Genomic DNA, 16,885 nt, shown 5'->3' on the forward strand with positions numbered 1-16,885 from the left:
GAGGCTGCATTTATTTGATTGAAAATTCAGGAAAATATTGTGAAATATTATTTTAATGTAAATTAACTATTTTCTATGTGAATATCTTGTAAAATGTAATTTATTTCTGTTTACAAAGCTGACTTTTCTGCATCCGTGTCACGCCAGTGAATGTATGTCGTGCTGTACATTACATTGAGATAAAGGCACACTGTAACACCATAGTATGATATTTATTCAAAAGCAGATGGTGGAGACATTTTAATCGTCCACTATGAAAAATCGTCATATCGGAGGACCCTAGTTTCACAGAGCTTGCTAAAACAAGTTTACTGAGCATGTCATTGATTTTTGATTAAACTGAGGGAAGTGAAGATATCTTTGCTCCAAGTAAAAACAAACTGCAAGGATTTTTTCCCCAGTTTTATTGTTTTGATGTGTGCATGTGCCGATTGAAAGAACGAAACAGCAACTCATGCTTTGTAAGCATCATTTTAGAAAGAAAAACTGACATCTAGCAGTCTTCACAGAGACATATCAAGCTATCATTGGTTTTTCAACAGTGTCATTTTATTATTTCATCTAACGGTAATAGTGAATGACAATAAATTACAACGGTCTGCATGCTCATCTATACATTACTGTTGACAGATGTACCTTTCTCTTTCTAATGAACCTTCTGGAAACAAATGCAAAAAAAAGCAGCAAAATATAAAGTGCACATCACAAGAGCTTCTCCCGATGACGTTCTCGAACACTTGGCACACATCATTAACCAATCTAAACAGGTTAGCATACACTAGACCATACATATGATATGCAGGAACTAACAGGTTAGTAATGCACACACACATTTACAGCCTAATTTCACAGATTACATGTCAGATGTGGATGAAAGTAGTGGAATAAATGTATAATGGAGAACTGGCATCCAAGTTTACAGAAATCTGGCTTTCCCAAACAATTCATAAATAATGTTATATTAATATGAATTAGTCCCATATTGATACTTAGCAAATGATTAGTAGTAGTGCAGGTATGGGAGAAAAAATATTGCCGATTTCACTGCTTTATTTTACATGTTGCCAGATTTTTAGAAGCAAGGTGACAAAATATAATTCTGTATATTCGCTCAGATCTGAGTGGAATGGAGACACCGGACTACGCTTACGTAACGTCACATATGTCAAACACAGCAGAGCTGTGACAAAGACCAAAGAGGAAATCCCACATTAAAGGGATAGTTCACCCAAAAATGAAAATTTGATGTGTATCTGCTTACCCCCAGGGCATACAAGATGTAGGTGACTTTGTTTCTTCAGAAGAACACAAACAGAGATTTATAATGAAAACCGGTGCAGTCTGCCAGCCATATCATGGATATGGATGGGCACCAGACCTTTAAAAGTGAACAAAAACATGCACAGACAAATCTAAATTACACCCTGCGACTCGTGACGATACATTAATGTCCTAAGAAACGAAACGATCGGTTTTTGTGAGAAACATGTTCACATGTCACAAGCTCGTGCTCAGGAGAGATGGACGTGGCTGTGTATCAAAGGTAAAAAATGATATAAATCCTGTTCAGTTTCTCACAAAAACTGATCGTTTCGTGTCTTAGGACATCAATGTATCGTCACGAGTCGCAGGGTGTAATTTGGATTTGTCTGTGCGTGTTTTTGTTTACTTTTAAAGGTCTGGTGCCCATCCACTGCCATTATTTGGCTGACAGACTGCACCGGTTTTCGTTAAAAATCTTCGTTTGTGTTCTTCTGAGGAAACAAAGTCACCTACATCTTGGATGCCCTGGGGGTAAGCAGATAAACATCAGATTTTCATTTTTGGGTGAACTATCCCTTTAAGCTGATCACCGTCAGATTCATTACAAGGCACGTGAGAGCCCACTTTTTGCTGTGGCATACTAACAAATCTCGATGGGAGTCTATATAACACCATCTACAAAGAGGCCAAGCACTTTACACGACCTCTTAACTCAAGAATAAATAATTACCCTGTATTAAATACAAAAGAAACAATGTGTACAAAACAAAAGGAAGCTCTTTTCAAAGTGGCACGTGTACTCTCAAATGCAAAAAAAAAAAAAAAAATACTGATAGGAAAAAAAAAAGAAATATGTGATGAGCAAATATTTGGTGTGCTCAAATAAATGTTTGAAAGCATGGCTAGGTGTTATCTGCAATAGATATTAAAAGTGCAGCAGTGGGGAGCTCATAGTGTTCAGATGGATCTATCGGCCCTGCTGAAGGTACTGCTGGGTAAACATGTTGAGTTCACTGTCCAGCCAGCCGGCTTTATTCCTGTGGAAACATTTAGTGAAACATGTAGTTAGCATATATATCTGATGACTGTAACTATATCTTAATAACTGTGACTATAACTTTCCATTCTTCTATTTCTGTTGAAATGGTTCTAATTTAAAGAAGAAAAAAAATACATTTCAGAATTTTGGGGTTTGTAAGATTTTTTGAATGTCTCTTGTGTTCACCAAAGCAATAAAGTAAAAACAGCAATAATGTGAAATGTTTTTGCAATGAAAATTTTTTTTTTTAAATGTAATTTATTTCTATAATGACAAAGCTGACTTGTCAGCATTATCACTTCAGATTTTTTAAAAATAGAAATCTTTGTAACAATATGCATGTCTTTATATTCATTTCTTTAAAAAAAAAAAAAAAAAAAAAAATTTAATGACCCCAAACATTTAAACTGTTGTGTACATGTTGTCACAGTATGCTAAGGTAAAGGGGTGTAGCGATCATTCCAGAAATGAGAGGGACAGAAATGTAACAAAAGCAGTAATGTTGTGATTTATTTGTACTATTTGAAATAACTGTTTTCTATTGTAATATATTTTAAAATGTAATCTATTGCTGTGATCAAAGATGAATTTTTAAGCATCATTACTCCTGTCTTCAGTCACATGATCCCTCCGAAATCATTCTAATATGCTGATTTTGCTGCTTTTAATTATTATTATTATCAGTATTTAAAACAGCTGAGTATATTTTTTCAGAACTCCAAAGATCAGCATTTATCTGAAATAAAAGCTTTCATAACATTAGACACTATACCATTTAAAAGCAGTATATTTAAGAAATTATAGAAATTAATACTTTATTTATTAAGGATGCTTTAAGTTGATCAAAAGTGATGATAAAGACATTTATAATGTTACAAAAGATTTCCATTTCAGATAAATGCTGTTCTTTTTTAACTTTCTATTCATTAAAGAAACCTGAAAAAAAATTCTACTCAGCTGTTTTCAACATCATAATAATAATATATGTATATGTTTATGTGTGCGTGTATATATATATATATATATATATATATATATAAGTTTTTTTTGTTTTGTTTTTTGAGCAGCAAATCAGATTATTAGAATAATTTCTGAAGGATCATGATGAAGGATCTGGAGTAATGATGCTAAAAGTTTAGCTTTGAAATCACAGGAATAATTACATTTTAAATACATTTTTATATATTCAAGCAGAAAACAATAATTTTAAATAGTAAAAAATGTCACAACATTGTACTGTTTTGCTGTACTTTGGATCAAATAAATGCAGGCTTGCTGAACAGAAGAGACCTCTTTAATAAACAAAAATCTTATTTCTTAAATTGATCAAAAGTAATGACATTTATGATGTTACAAAATATTTCCATTTCATATAAATGCTGTTCTTTTGAACTTTCTATTCATCAAAGAAACCTGAAAAAGTAAAACTCTACTCAGCTGTTTTCAACATCATAATAATAATATATGTATGTGATCAGATGAAGGATCTGGAATAATGACGCTTAAAAAGTAGCTTTAAAATCACAGGAATTATTACATTTTAAATTATATTCAAGCAGAAAACAGAAGAGACCTCTTTAATAAAACATAAAAATCTTACGGTTCAAAAACTTACATTTTTCTCTTATTTCTAGCTTTTATTTGAGAAATCGGATTTGCTGGACAATAACCAATAATAACAACAATTTGCTTAGCCTATATACTACAAACACTTTTTATCGGATAATAAGGCAGAATAGTTTTTTTTATACTCTACGTCCTCTTTTTGGAAATGCTTCCGGACGGAATTCCGAAATCGCCCAAAATGTTCGGGATTCGGCTTTTGCTTTCTACAGTTGCAATTTATTGTGTGCGTTTTTGTATTAAAGCCTTGCGCTGGATTGTTTTCTTAATCTCCCGCAAACATTCTAATATTGAATAGAATTTTCACGCATCATGGAGTCGCTATTAATATGCAGAGTATTTAAATTGGGCTGATTTTAAACTGTTGCGGCAGGTTGATTTTTTCCCGTGGGAGATAAAACTGTGGTAAATATAAGTTTGTGAAAGACAGCCACTGTGTTAGAAAGCTTTTTAGCTGTGTTTATGATCAATCTGCATAACGGTGACTGTAAAATATGTAGATTTGGTATGGGAATGACATATTTTGATACCAAAACTAGGACCCCAACATGCACAGACTATCCTGTCTCTTCGAATTTAAATTAATATTTATTCACACCGGCTCTTGAAAACTTCTATGCGAACACACTTGCCTGGAAAAGTGCTGGGAATGAATTTACGCATGATCTATGCCCCTGCTAAGGTCTATTCCTAAACAAGTCAATATATAAACGGTTGGCAAATAAACAGCAAAGTTTATATGTGATTTCACAGACTCACCTGAGCAGTTTGGCTTTACTCTGCAGGGTGTCTAACTGTTCAATCTTGCTGTTCAAATCCCGAATTTCATCCTCCAGCTGCTGTCTGGTCACGTCCACCTGCTGACACAGCTGAGAGAAGGTGCTTGCCAGCTCCCTGTCACAAACAAACATTAGCTTGATAAGAAAGAAGAAAGCAAATCTCTCAAAGTATTACTTCATATCATTTCTCCACTAGAGGGCAGTAGTGCTGTTCAGGTCCAAGCGGCAACCTCCCGCTCTCTCTATTGAAACCAACACGGAAGTGACTTAAACTGCAATTCATCGACTGGCCGCTAGAGACTGGCTGCAAAAGGGAGTCAGTCCCATTGACTCCCCATGTTAAAATGCCCAACTTTACAGCAGAAAAAAGTATGTTTACAGCCTGGTTCAAAAAATGGTTTTGGTCTATATAGCTAGTTTTGCCCTTCATGTCAACTGTGAGGGGGGTGAATTTTTTTATAACTCATCCGTTTAAGTTATATTAAGCCTTAAAGTTCAGCATAATTAAGGGCGTGGCCACTTGAGTGACAGGGGGATTGCCGCTGCTGTTACCGCTGTCGCGCTAGGTGGGCGTGGTTTCAGCAACCAGCTCCACCCACGTCCCGCCTTTTTTACAGTCTATGTTCGGGTCACTAAAATCTGGATTTATTTGCAAGTCATTATATAATGTCTAAATGACACAACGACATTTGCACTGGCATTAAAGTCCAGATTAACTGTTAGTTCTAGTTCTAACAATGAACCTAAAATCTGGATTATACTGGATTTAGAGGATTTGCATGATGTAAAAAAGACACCCACACAGGACATCAGGCATACATTTTAGTTTGATACATAAACACTACCATTCAGAAGTTTAAGGTTAGATTTGTTTTTTAAGGCGAGACACTGCAGGTGAGTAGGGTAAAACAAACAAAACAAAACAAATACAGTTATCACCTTACTTACTCAGTTGATTGATTACATTGATAATTGCAAACATTTTTTGTATTACAAGTTCTCTAAAATGTAAATATGCAAATGAGGTGTTTAATTAAATATGTGCTAATTTGCATACATTTCTAGAACAAAAATCTAAACATTGTTTAGAAAACATTGTTTTTTTAACCATTTTTGGGGGAATAAATGTATAAAATCAAGCAAATTATATATATTATAAGTTTGGTGTGTGTAAGTTCTACTGAAGTGGAGATTTATGGCTCAGTGTAGGAGAAAAAACTCATTTTGCGAAAACGCCCTTTAAAAATATGTATTGTAATTGAAATCTATTGACAGAAATAGATAAAGTGCTATAGAAGAAACACTTAACAGTGTCTTTTGGATGTTTTCTTTCCACTAGACTGAAAAAAAAAACACTTTATGAAACACCAAAAATCTCAAAACTGTGTTTTTGCCTGCACTGTCTACCCTTAAAGAAAGTAATAGTTTTATTCAGAAAAGACGCATTAAATGGATTAAAAGTGACACTGAAGACTTCATAATGTTACAAAAGATTTAGAAATTGTACATGTTTCTACTGAAAAAGAAAAAAAGTTTGACGGCATTAAACAAGGAGAAAAGACCTTGAGACACATTGTTTATAAATCATGTAGGATTTGACACACAAAGACAGACTGAGACTCAGACTTACTGCTGAACCTGATGGCTGCAGTTGGATCCTGTGTAGCTGACAATTAGCTGTAGCTTCTCGCTGGCGTAGTCCACAAACTGTCTTTTAAAAGCTCTCTCTTTGGCCCTTGTGGTCCAGGTGAGTCTCTCATAGACGTACAGCAGCCCGTAGAGACCCACAGACAGAGCGATGAGCCTCCAGCCCACTGCCTTCCAGATCTGAGACAAACACAATCACAACGCTTACAGTTATTAACTGTTATACTTGGTGTGGAAAACATTGCAAGCACTCATGCGTTTTGGTGCATTAGAGATATTTGGTATGTTCTTACCACTCCACCAACGACTATAATGCCCATTGAAGTCCGAGAGGTGAGTGATGCCAGTCCTGTTACCATTGAAACCATAAGCTCTTCCTGGGTCATGGATCCTTGAGGGAAAGGAGGCATACTGGTGCTGACCGGAGTGATGGCCAGAGGTCTGGGAACCTGACAACACAAAACACACAATTGATCAGTTAGGACCAGAGATGGGGACTCGAGTTTGAGACTTGGACTCGAGTGCGACTTAAGTCGCACACACAGTGACTTCAGACTTGACTTGAGACTCGTCCTTGAAAGACTTCAGACTCGACTCGGACTCGAGCTGCGGGACTCGTGAACAATGTTTATTTTTTAGGAAACAACTAATGAGCTCGCCGTTATTCCCCTCCCCTTTTTTTTTTTTTTTTAGGCGCGGCTGCCACACATGAGAGGACAACAAACACACGTCGACTGCATTGCCATTCATCATTTGGATTTAAAAACTTCAAACAAGACGGCCCAAACAGAAGAAGCAGAATAATAATATTTATACCTAAATTATTTATAGATAATGTTTGTGTATATAGGCCTATATGTAGGCTACAATACATATTATTTTGAAACAATAATAAATTAGGCTGAAACATTATTAACAAACGTGCGTGTTTAGCCTATTTGAGCACTTCCGTCAGTGAACAAGCAGCCTACAAAACGCTAAAATAAATAATACATTTGAATAAAAAAGTAGCCTAAATAAGAATGTTAAATAGGCTATTAAATAAACATTCGTTGCAAAAATTCCTTAAACCTCGCCCGGACCTTGTCTGACAGCTCATCAGAATACTGGCCCGAGTCCGACTGGAACTTTTTTCTTTCTCTTTCCCATTACACAGCTGCTGTTTTTAATAGCAACGTGATTACATTTATTTTCGTTTATTTAGTTTATGAAGTAAATTTAGAAATATATTTGGAACACGTTTTGTTTGTGAAATTCAAGTTTTTGTTTTAAAGTAGGCTAACCACCAAGCGGCCAGCGACAGACAGATCAATTTAGCTCTCTTAAGTCATCACGATTTCAATTAAAATCCATAGATATTAAAAACTTAAAGCATATCACAATATTAGTTTTATCGTTTAAACTAGATAAATGTGTGCTATTAGGCGCATATCCAGTTGTTTGCGCGAAGAGTGAAAGCTGAAGCTGGCTTTGCAGGACATGGAGGTGCCGGTGCAATGTGAAACTTCATTGTGGCTCATAAAGGTAGGAGTAGTATATCATCCAGAGCTGTAAATAAATAATTTTAAATAATTCAAATCGAAAACAAAACTCTTTCATTAGCTATAGGCCTAATCCATAAAGACACATTTAGGCATTCATTGCGTCCAATGAACAGATGACGAGTCAGAATCATCAACTTCACCGTTGCGACAAATAGTTTATTAATAAATAATTCGAATATCTCCTTACTTTTCCCCAGACACATTCATGGTAATTATTTTTGCTGGGGCTTTGCGGTCAGCTTTAGCTTATTGAGTGCATTTGAACGCGGAACTTACAGCTGCGTTGAAGGCACTTGAGGTGGTATTGGGACAGTCACAGCCTTTGTTTTGCTTCCACCATGTAAGTGGGCCTGACTGTACTTTAGTAGGCTAGTGTCTCCCAAATATTGCTCAATCTCTTTTATTTTTGCTGTCTGTTAGTGGCGCAGCAGTCTGATCTTCTTCATTCATATTTAAGCGAATGAGAACCGTTTCACGGGGGATGAAAGGTGTATGAAAAAAAAAAAAAGAATATTCAAATCTTAAAATTTAAAATCGAATGTCAACCCACCGAACGAATATTCGAATAATCAAATATTCTGGTCCAGCCTTAACAGTGACATGGGTAGGCTATTACAACGTAAACATGGCTTATGGGGACATCTGTGTCCTCATAAACCAAACGGCTTAAAAAACATACTAAATGGTGCTTTCTTAATTTTTGATCTGTACTGTACTGTGTGTTCATGCTACAAGGCAAAATACAAATATTACCTTAAAAGTAAAGCATTTTTGGTGTTTTTGTCATGTTGAAATAGCCTGTTTATACTTATTATATACCAAAATCAAAGCAGATACTGTATGCTAATAGATAAAGGAGTAATAATAACATATTACATGCTTTGAATTCCTTATATATAGCTATGCAGTGTTGGATGTGATGCAACACTTATTATAACCAGAGACTTAATATAATAAAGAGACTTGAGACTTGACTTGGACTCTAGCTCAAAGACTTGAGACTTGACTTGGACTCTAGCTCAAAGACTTGAGACTTGACTTGGACTCTAGCTCAAAGACTTGAGACTTGACTTGGACTCTAGCTCAAAGACTTGAGACTTGACTTGGACTCTAGCTCAGAGACTTGAGACTTGACTTGGACTCTAGCTCAGAGACTTGAGACTTGACTTGGACTCTAGCTCAGAGACTTGAGACTTGACTTGGACTCTAGCTCAAAGACTTGAGACTTGACTTGGACTCTAGCTCAGAGACTTGAGCCTTGACTTGGACTCTAGCTCAGAGACTTGAGCCTTGACTTGGACTCTAGCTCAGAGACTTGAGCCTTGACTTGGACTCTAGCTCAGAGCCTTGACTTGGACTCTAGCTCAGAGACTTGACTTGGACTCTAGCTCAGAGACTTGACTTGGACTCTAGCTCAGAGACTTGAGCCTTGACTTGGACTCTAGCTCAGAGACTTGAGCCTTGACTTGGACTCTAGCTCAGAGACTTGAGACTTGACTTGGACTCTAGCTCAAAGACTTGAGACTTGACTTGGACTCTAGCTCAGAGACTTGAGCCTTGACTTGGACTCTAGCTCAGAGACTTGAGCCTTGACTTGGACTCTAGCTCAGAGACTTGAGCCTTGACTTGGACTCTAGCTCAGAGACTTGAGCCTTGACTTGGACTCTAGCTCAGAGCCTTGACTTGGACTCTAGCTCAGAGACTTGACTTGGACTCTAGCTCAGAGACTTGACTTGGACTCTAGCTCAGAGACTTGAGCCTTGACTTGGACTCTAGCTCAGAGACTTGAGCCTTGACTTGGACTCTAGCTCAGAGACTTGAGCCTTGACTTGGACTCTAGCTCAGAGACTTGAGACTTGACTTGGACTCTAGCTCAGAGACTTGACTTGGACTCTAGCTCAGAGACTTGAGACTTGACTTGGACTCTAGCTCAGAGACTTGAGACTTGACTTGGACTCTAGCTCAGAGACTTGAGACTTGACTTGGACTCTAGCTCAGAGACTTGAGACTTGACTTGGACTCTAGCTCAGAGACTTGACTTGGACTCTAGTTCAGAGACTTGAGACTTGACTTGGACTCTAGCTCAGAGACTTGTGAGCATCTCTGGTTAGGACACAACAGAGGAAATAGAGTTCTATTATTTCCATGTTGTGGAAAATGGAATTTGGCACATTGTCAATGAATAAATCAAAAGCAGGGCTTTACATGTATTCCAATGGCAATATGCTGTATTTACATACATTTTTAATTCTAAAATCAATACTAATTCATATTCAATTTTTTTTATATAATATAATAATATTGGAGGGAACATCAGTTTTTTCTTCCATGTTTTAATTTTAACAGTAAAGCTTTGCAGTTTTCCATCACTATGAAAAATTACTAATAAAATTAATGGTTAAAAGGTAAATTTTGATTATGTTTAATCTAATGTTTAATGTTTTATGTCTTTATTTGATTTCCACTATTTATGATAATGCATTTGTATTAAATTAAATTCACAAAAATAAAACAGAAAACAAACAAACAAAAAAAATCATATATCTCACAAGGCCATATTATTGTAAACATTTTAATAAATGATTAAATGTTTAAAGTTTTATGAATTCAATTAATTAGCCATGCCTTTTCATTGATAAAATTCAATGAACCATTAAAACTGAATCCAGAAAAATTAAGAATGAAAACAAGGAATTCGGGAAAAACAAAACCAAATTCTGGATCAAAGAATACTTTATTTTATTAGTCTCTAAAATATTTTAACAAATTGCTGCTATTATTAAATGGTCAAACTGAAAACTGAAAACAATGAATTTGGGAAAAATAAAAACAAATTCAGGATCAAAGAAAACATTATTTTATTAGCCCCTAAAAATATTTTAATAAACTCTTGTTATTATTAAATTGTCAATTTATTAATACAAAGGTATTGTTATTCAATTTTAATTAAAATCGTATAATTTGTTGTTAAATTGTTTAATTTACATAATTTTAATTAATTAGATGCACTTTTTGATTACTAAGATTTGTAACTAGATTTGTAAACTAAAAAAAATTTAATTTGAGAAAAAATAAATCAGATTTCATAGAGCCCTAAAGATCAGGGGTGTCCCATCCTGCTTCTGGAGGGCCACTGTCCTGCAAACCTAATCACACACAGCTAAAACGAGGCCGTCAAATGCTGTATGCAATAAGGTCTGTATACAAGTATGTTGGGAGAAGTTTGAGCTAAACTCTGCAGGATGTTGGCCTTACAGAACCAGGATTGGACAACCTGTTTCATATGGACAAATCTAAACATTAGTCCATAATAAACATGTGCTACCTGGTCATTGTAGCCCATGAGAGCGCGGCGTGTGTTTTTGGGACCCAGGAAGCGGTTGACCAGCATGGTCCAGCCCAGAGAAAAGTGGAAGCCAATGTCTTCCTGAAAGTCACTGCAGAGTTTGTCACAGTTGAGGTCGTAGCTGAGAGCGAAGCACTGTCTGGGCACCATCTTATCCACCTGCTCTCGAATCCCGATGGGCAGCAAGGGCTTCAGACCCTCTGGAACGATCAAAAGCATCTCTTTAACCTGCTGCTGTTACTGGATGAGCTGTATGAAAACTCACAGTTTTAGAGATACTGACCTATCATATCAGTTTGTGTGGTTTGCAGCGCAGCAGTTATTGCAGTGGAGCATCTCTCAGACATATTCCTGCCAAGACCTTCCTCTATGTGCTTGTGCAGCTCCTGAAATAAATCATTCAATTATCAATAAAACATGACACAAAACATGGACATCATCATGTATTAGAGCAACCAAAGATTACACATTAACCTATGATTATATGCTGTTAAATGAAGTGAATGCATTTAAGGGGAGACACTGCAGGCAAAAACACTTTTTTTCATGCACCTGTAAAGTTTGAGATTTTGAGCTTTTTGGTGTTTCATAAAGAGTTTTTTCATACTATGGAAAGAAAACCTCCAAAAGAAGTGTTTCTTTTATAGCACTTTATCTATTTGTGTCAATAGATTTCAATTACAATCCATATTTTTAAAGGCCAAAATGAGTTTGTTCTTCTACACTGGGCTTTAAATCTCCACTTCAGTAGAACTTACACACACCAAACTTTACATTTTTATTCCTGTCTATATTCTGAAGGTTTTTACAGAGGGCTTTGTTTATATTTAATTTACTTGATTTTATACAACATTTTATTCCCCCAAAAATGGTTAAAAAAAATCCATCTATAATCTATACATCTATAAAAAATAAATCTGTCTGTTTTTTCTAAATTATAGATTTTTGTACTAGAAATGTATGCAAATTACCACATATTTAATTAAATAATGCATAATTTGCATATTTAAACCTCACATTTTAGAAAACTTGTAATGCAAAAATTTTTTGCAATTATCAATGTAATCAATCAACTAAGGTGATAACAACAGTTGCAATCAAAATTATTTAACCCCCTTGACCTGCAAGACATTTTGCTGCAGAGAACAAAATTTTGTGAAAACAATTCAACAAAGGCATCAGTACACTATTAGAGAAAGTTTATTCATACACATTTGAGTAATTTTGAGAATGTAAGTTGATGACTAATGAAAGAAAATTAAATTGGCTCTAAATGTTCATGTTCAAAATTATTCAACCCCCAAAAGTAAAATCTGGTGCAGAATCTTTTATTCTTTAAAACTAGCAATAAACACTGCTTGAAAGTATTTAGAAGCTCTTGTCACCTCTCTACTGCAATATTGGCCCATTCCTCGCCTGAAAAAGCTTTTAGACCACTGATAATATTTAGTTTCACATTGCTACTGCTTTCTTCAAATTCAACTAAATATTTTCAATGAGAATTAAATCTGGAGACTGAACAGGCCACTCAAGAACATTCTGTGACTGATCCCTGAACCAAGCTTAAGTAGATTTGGATGTTTACTTTGGGATGACTGTCCTGCAGGAAAGACAATTGATTAATAGCTTCAGCCTTTGCACCAAAGGCATCACAATTCTTGCAAAAATGTCCTGATACTTCAAAGAATCCAGGATGTCCTTCATACAGTCATGTTTTCCACTTCCTGCTAAAGTAAAACAACCCCATAACAGGACTGATCCACCTCAATGTTTGACGATGGAGATAGTGTTCTTCTGCTTACAAGTTTTGCCTTTTTTGCACCAGACATACCGCTGATCCATGGTTCCAAAAAGTTCCAGTTTGGTCACATCACTCCAAAAAACATTCTTCCAGAACTCCACAGGTCTATCCAGATCAATTTTAGGATGTTCAAGTTGGTCTTTTTGTTGTTCTTGGTCAAGAGTGGTATTCAGCAAGATGCCACAACATGAAGGCCATACTTGTCTAGTGTTCATCTTATGCTCTGCATTGAAATGTTTTTCCTCCTTTCGTTGGGTCATCTTGCAAGTATTTGGCTGTACATTGCAGGTTTTTCTCAGTTGCTCTGATCAAACATTTTATGATATTGTGTTTTTTTGTTCAACACCCTCAAAGGTTTTCTGGTACAACACACTTTAAACTAAAGAATAATGCTGCCAGCTGTGTCTCTTCATACAGCCTTAGACTTTATAATATAATAAAACTATTTCTTCTCTATAGCTTTTGTGAGAGCTCTGTTGACTTTACCATATTTGCTACTCAACTTCAGCACATGCATGTACTAACTGTATGTATGTGTAACAGCTCAAGCTCATTCTGTTTTTAAATAGTGTTTCTAAAGGCTTTATTGTGTTTTAAGACAATTTTGTTCCCCACCATAAAATAACTGACTAAAAAACAGCAATGTTGAACAGGGGTTGAACAATTTTGAACATGAACATTTAGAGCCAATTAAATTTTCTTTCATTAGTCATCAACTTACATTCTCAAAATTACTCAAATGTGTATGAATAAACTTTCTCTAATAGTGTACTGATGCCTTTGTTGAATTGTTTTCACAAAATTTTGTTCTCTGCAGCAAAATGTCTTGCAGGTCAAGGGGGTTGAATAATTTTGATTGCAACTGTATTAGTTAATTTTTTTACCTTTTCACCTGCAGTGTCTCTACTTAACATACGTAATATGTTTATATTATTTAGTTTATCTTCCTTAAAAGGAAACAAACACATATGAATTGATGGCTATTTATTGGTTAAATCTATACAGCCCTATGTAAAACTGAAAGTTAACAAGAACAAGCACATGGGCACAGATGAAATCACATGATGTTTCTGGGCAGTTGGGGAGTTTCCTTGTAGAAAGTTACATGTTGACACTAAACATTAAACAACGGTTGATAAAAGGGCATATAAATAGAGGAGGTTGGGGGAAGTCCAAATCAAGTTGAACTCACGTTCTTGTATACTTTGAGCACCACTTGTGACGGATGAAAGTCCAAGTGGAAGTCGTCCACTAGCACAGCCAGTCTCCGGATCTCCTCTGCCATAGCGTTAGATACCTACACATGCAGACGGACAGGAAGAAACATGGAAACACACTCATAAGAGCCAGTTTTATTGTGCTGGAAACTTAAAACATGGAAAATAAAAGACCATAAATTCCTACTTGTTTATATAATCAGGTTTTTCAGAATGACATTTACCTAAGTAATGCCTTGAAAGTGGGACATTATTATGCTTATATTTAAAACTTAACATGAGAACTAAAACAAAAGATAAAAGACATAACAAAAAGACCAAGAGAGGAAAAAATGTCATCTTTATCCAATAGTCTTAAAAACATTATCAGCATTTTTACCTATTTCAAAAGTAAACTACCATTCCCTGAACTTGTAAAGAAAATACATGTCTATGAACAACGAGAGAAAGCAAATCTCTTCAGATATACACTGCCAATCAAAAGTTTGGGATCAGTAAGATTTCTTAATGTTTTTTAAAGAAATATTGTATGCTCATCAAGCCTGCATTTACTTGATCAAAAATACAGAAAACATAATAATATTGTGAAATATTATTACTGTTTAAAATGATGGTGTTCTACATTCATATATTTTAAAATATAATTTATTCCTGTGAAGCAAAGCTGAATATTTAGAGTGAGAAAAAAAAAAGATCCCCTGCTGATTTTGTACATTTGCCCACTGACAAAGAAATGATCAGTCTATCATTTTAATGGTAGGCTTATTTTAACAGTGAAAGGCAAAATAACAACAACAACAAAACAATTCTTTTCAAAAAAGTTATAAATTGATTTGCATTTTAGTGAGTGGAATAATTTTTGATCCCTTCGCAAAACATGACTTAGTACTTGGTGGCAAAACCCTTGTTGGCAATCACAGAGGTCAGATGTTTCTTGTAGTTGGCCACCAGGTTTGAACACATCTCAGGAGGGATTTTGTCCCACTCCTCTTTGCAGATCCTCTCCAAGTCATTAAGGTTTCGAGGCTGACGTTTGGCAACTCGAACCTTCAGCTCCCTCCACAGATTTTCTATAGGACTATGGTCTGGAGACTGGCTAGGCCACTTCAGGACCATAATGTGCTTCTATTTGAGCCACTCCTTTGTTGCCTTGGCCGTGTGTTTTAAGACATACCCATGTACGACCTATATTTAATGCCCTGGCCCAGACGGTACATGGCCCTGTCCATCGTTCCTGTGATGTGGTGCATTTGTCCTGTCCCCTTAGCAGAAAAACACCCCAAAGCATAATGTTTCCACCTCCATGTTTGACAGTGGGGATGGTGTTCTTGGGGTCATAGACAGCATTCCTCCTCCTCCAAACACAACGAGTTGACTTGATGCCAAAGAGTGTGATTTTGGTCTCATTTGACCACAACACATTCACCCAGTTCTCCTCTGAATCATTCAGATGTTCATTAGCAAACTTCAGACGGGCCTGTACATGTGCTTTCTTGAGCAGGGGGACCTTGCGGGTGCTGCAGGATTTCAGTCCGTCACGGCGTAGTGTGTTACCAATTGTTTTCGAGGTGACTATGGTCCCAGCTGCCTTGAGATCATTGACCTGTTCATTGACCAACTGTTGTCACCTTCTCAACAAGCTGCTTGGCGATGGTCTTGTAGCTCATTCCAGCCTTGTGTAGGTCTACAATCTTGCCCCTGACATCCTTGGACAGCTGTTTGGTCTTGGAGAGTTTGGAATCTGATTGATTGTTTGCTTCTGTAGACATGTGTCTTTTATACAGGTAACAAACTGAGATTAGCTCCCTTTAAGAGAGTGCTCCTAATCTCAGCTCGTTACCTGTATAAAAGACACCAGGGAGCCAGAAATCTTGCTGATTGAGAGGACATCAAACACTTATTTTACTCATTATAATGCAAATCAATTTATAACTTTTTTGAAATGTGTTTTTCTGGATTTGTTTGTTGTCATTCTGTCTCTCACTGTTAAAAATAAACCTACCCTTAAAATGATACACTGATCATTTCTTTGTCAGTGGGCAAACGCACAAAATCAGCAGGGGATCAAATAATTATTTTCCCCACATTTGTATACATGTAGTATGTAACATTTTTGTTCAATAAAACCATGATTACTTGCTTTTGATACTTTATTTGAACTAATTGCTATTGCATCATTGTTATTATATATGTATTTTAAGTAATTTTAAAAGCTATTGTTCACTTGGATCTATTTTTATTGCTATATATACAGTACAGACCAAAAGTTTGGACACACCTTCTCATTCAAAGAGTTTTCTTTATTTTCATGACTATGAAAATTGTAGATTCACACACTGAAGGCATCAAAACTATGAATTAACACATGTGGAATTATATTTAATTCTATAAAATATTTAATTCTATATATACACTATACATATACACTATTTATACTTCTGCACAACACAGCTGATGGTCCCAACCCATTTATAAGGCAAGAAATCCCACTTATTAAACCTGACAGGGCACACCTGTGAAGTGAAAACCATTTCAGGTGACTACCTCTTGAAGCTCATCAAGAGAATGCCAAGAGTGTGCAAAGCAGTAATCAGGCAAAAGGTGGCTACTTTGAAGAACCTAGAAT

At 35.9% G+C, this 16,885-nt stretch overlaps 1 protein-coding gene across 1 annotated transcript in view; it reads right to left on the bottom strand.

Annotated features, from left to right (window-relative positions):
- Nucleotides 1-527: 527 nt before the first annotated feature.
- The window catches only part of mfn2 (mitofusin 2), a 33,913-nt gene continuing 17,555 nt past the window's right edge, over nucleotides 528-16,885 (bottom strand). The window contains exons 5-11 of the mRNA XM_073819225.1: nucleotides 14,235-14,339; nucleotides 11,525-11,627; nucleotides 11,221-11,441; nucleotides 6,645-6,800; nucleotides 6,335-6,531; nucleotides 4,685-4,819; nucleotides 528-2,300 (exon numbers count right to left, since the gene is read on the bottom strand). Coding sequence (XP_073675326.1) covers nucleotides 2,231-2,300; nucleotides 4,685-4,819; nucleotides 6,335-6,531; nucleotides 6,645-6,800; nucleotides 11,221-11,441; nucleotides 11,525-11,627; nucleotides 14,235-14,339 — 987 coding nt within the window. The 3' untranslated portion in view covers nucleotides 528-2,230. The remainder of the gene's footprint in view (nucleotides 2,301-4,684; nucleotides 4,820-6,334; nucleotides 6,532-6,644; nucleotides 6,801-11,220; nucleotides 11,442-11,524; nucleotides 11,628-14,234; nucleotides 14,340-16,885) is intronic.

The sequence above is a fragment of the Garra rufa genome, chromosome 15 (assembly GCF_049309525.1).
Source record: "Garra rufa chromosome 15, GarRuf1.0, whole genome shotgun sequence".
NCBI classification, from domain to species: Eukaryota; Metazoa; Chordata; class Actinopteri; order Cypriniformes; family Cyprinidae; genus Garra; species Garra rufa.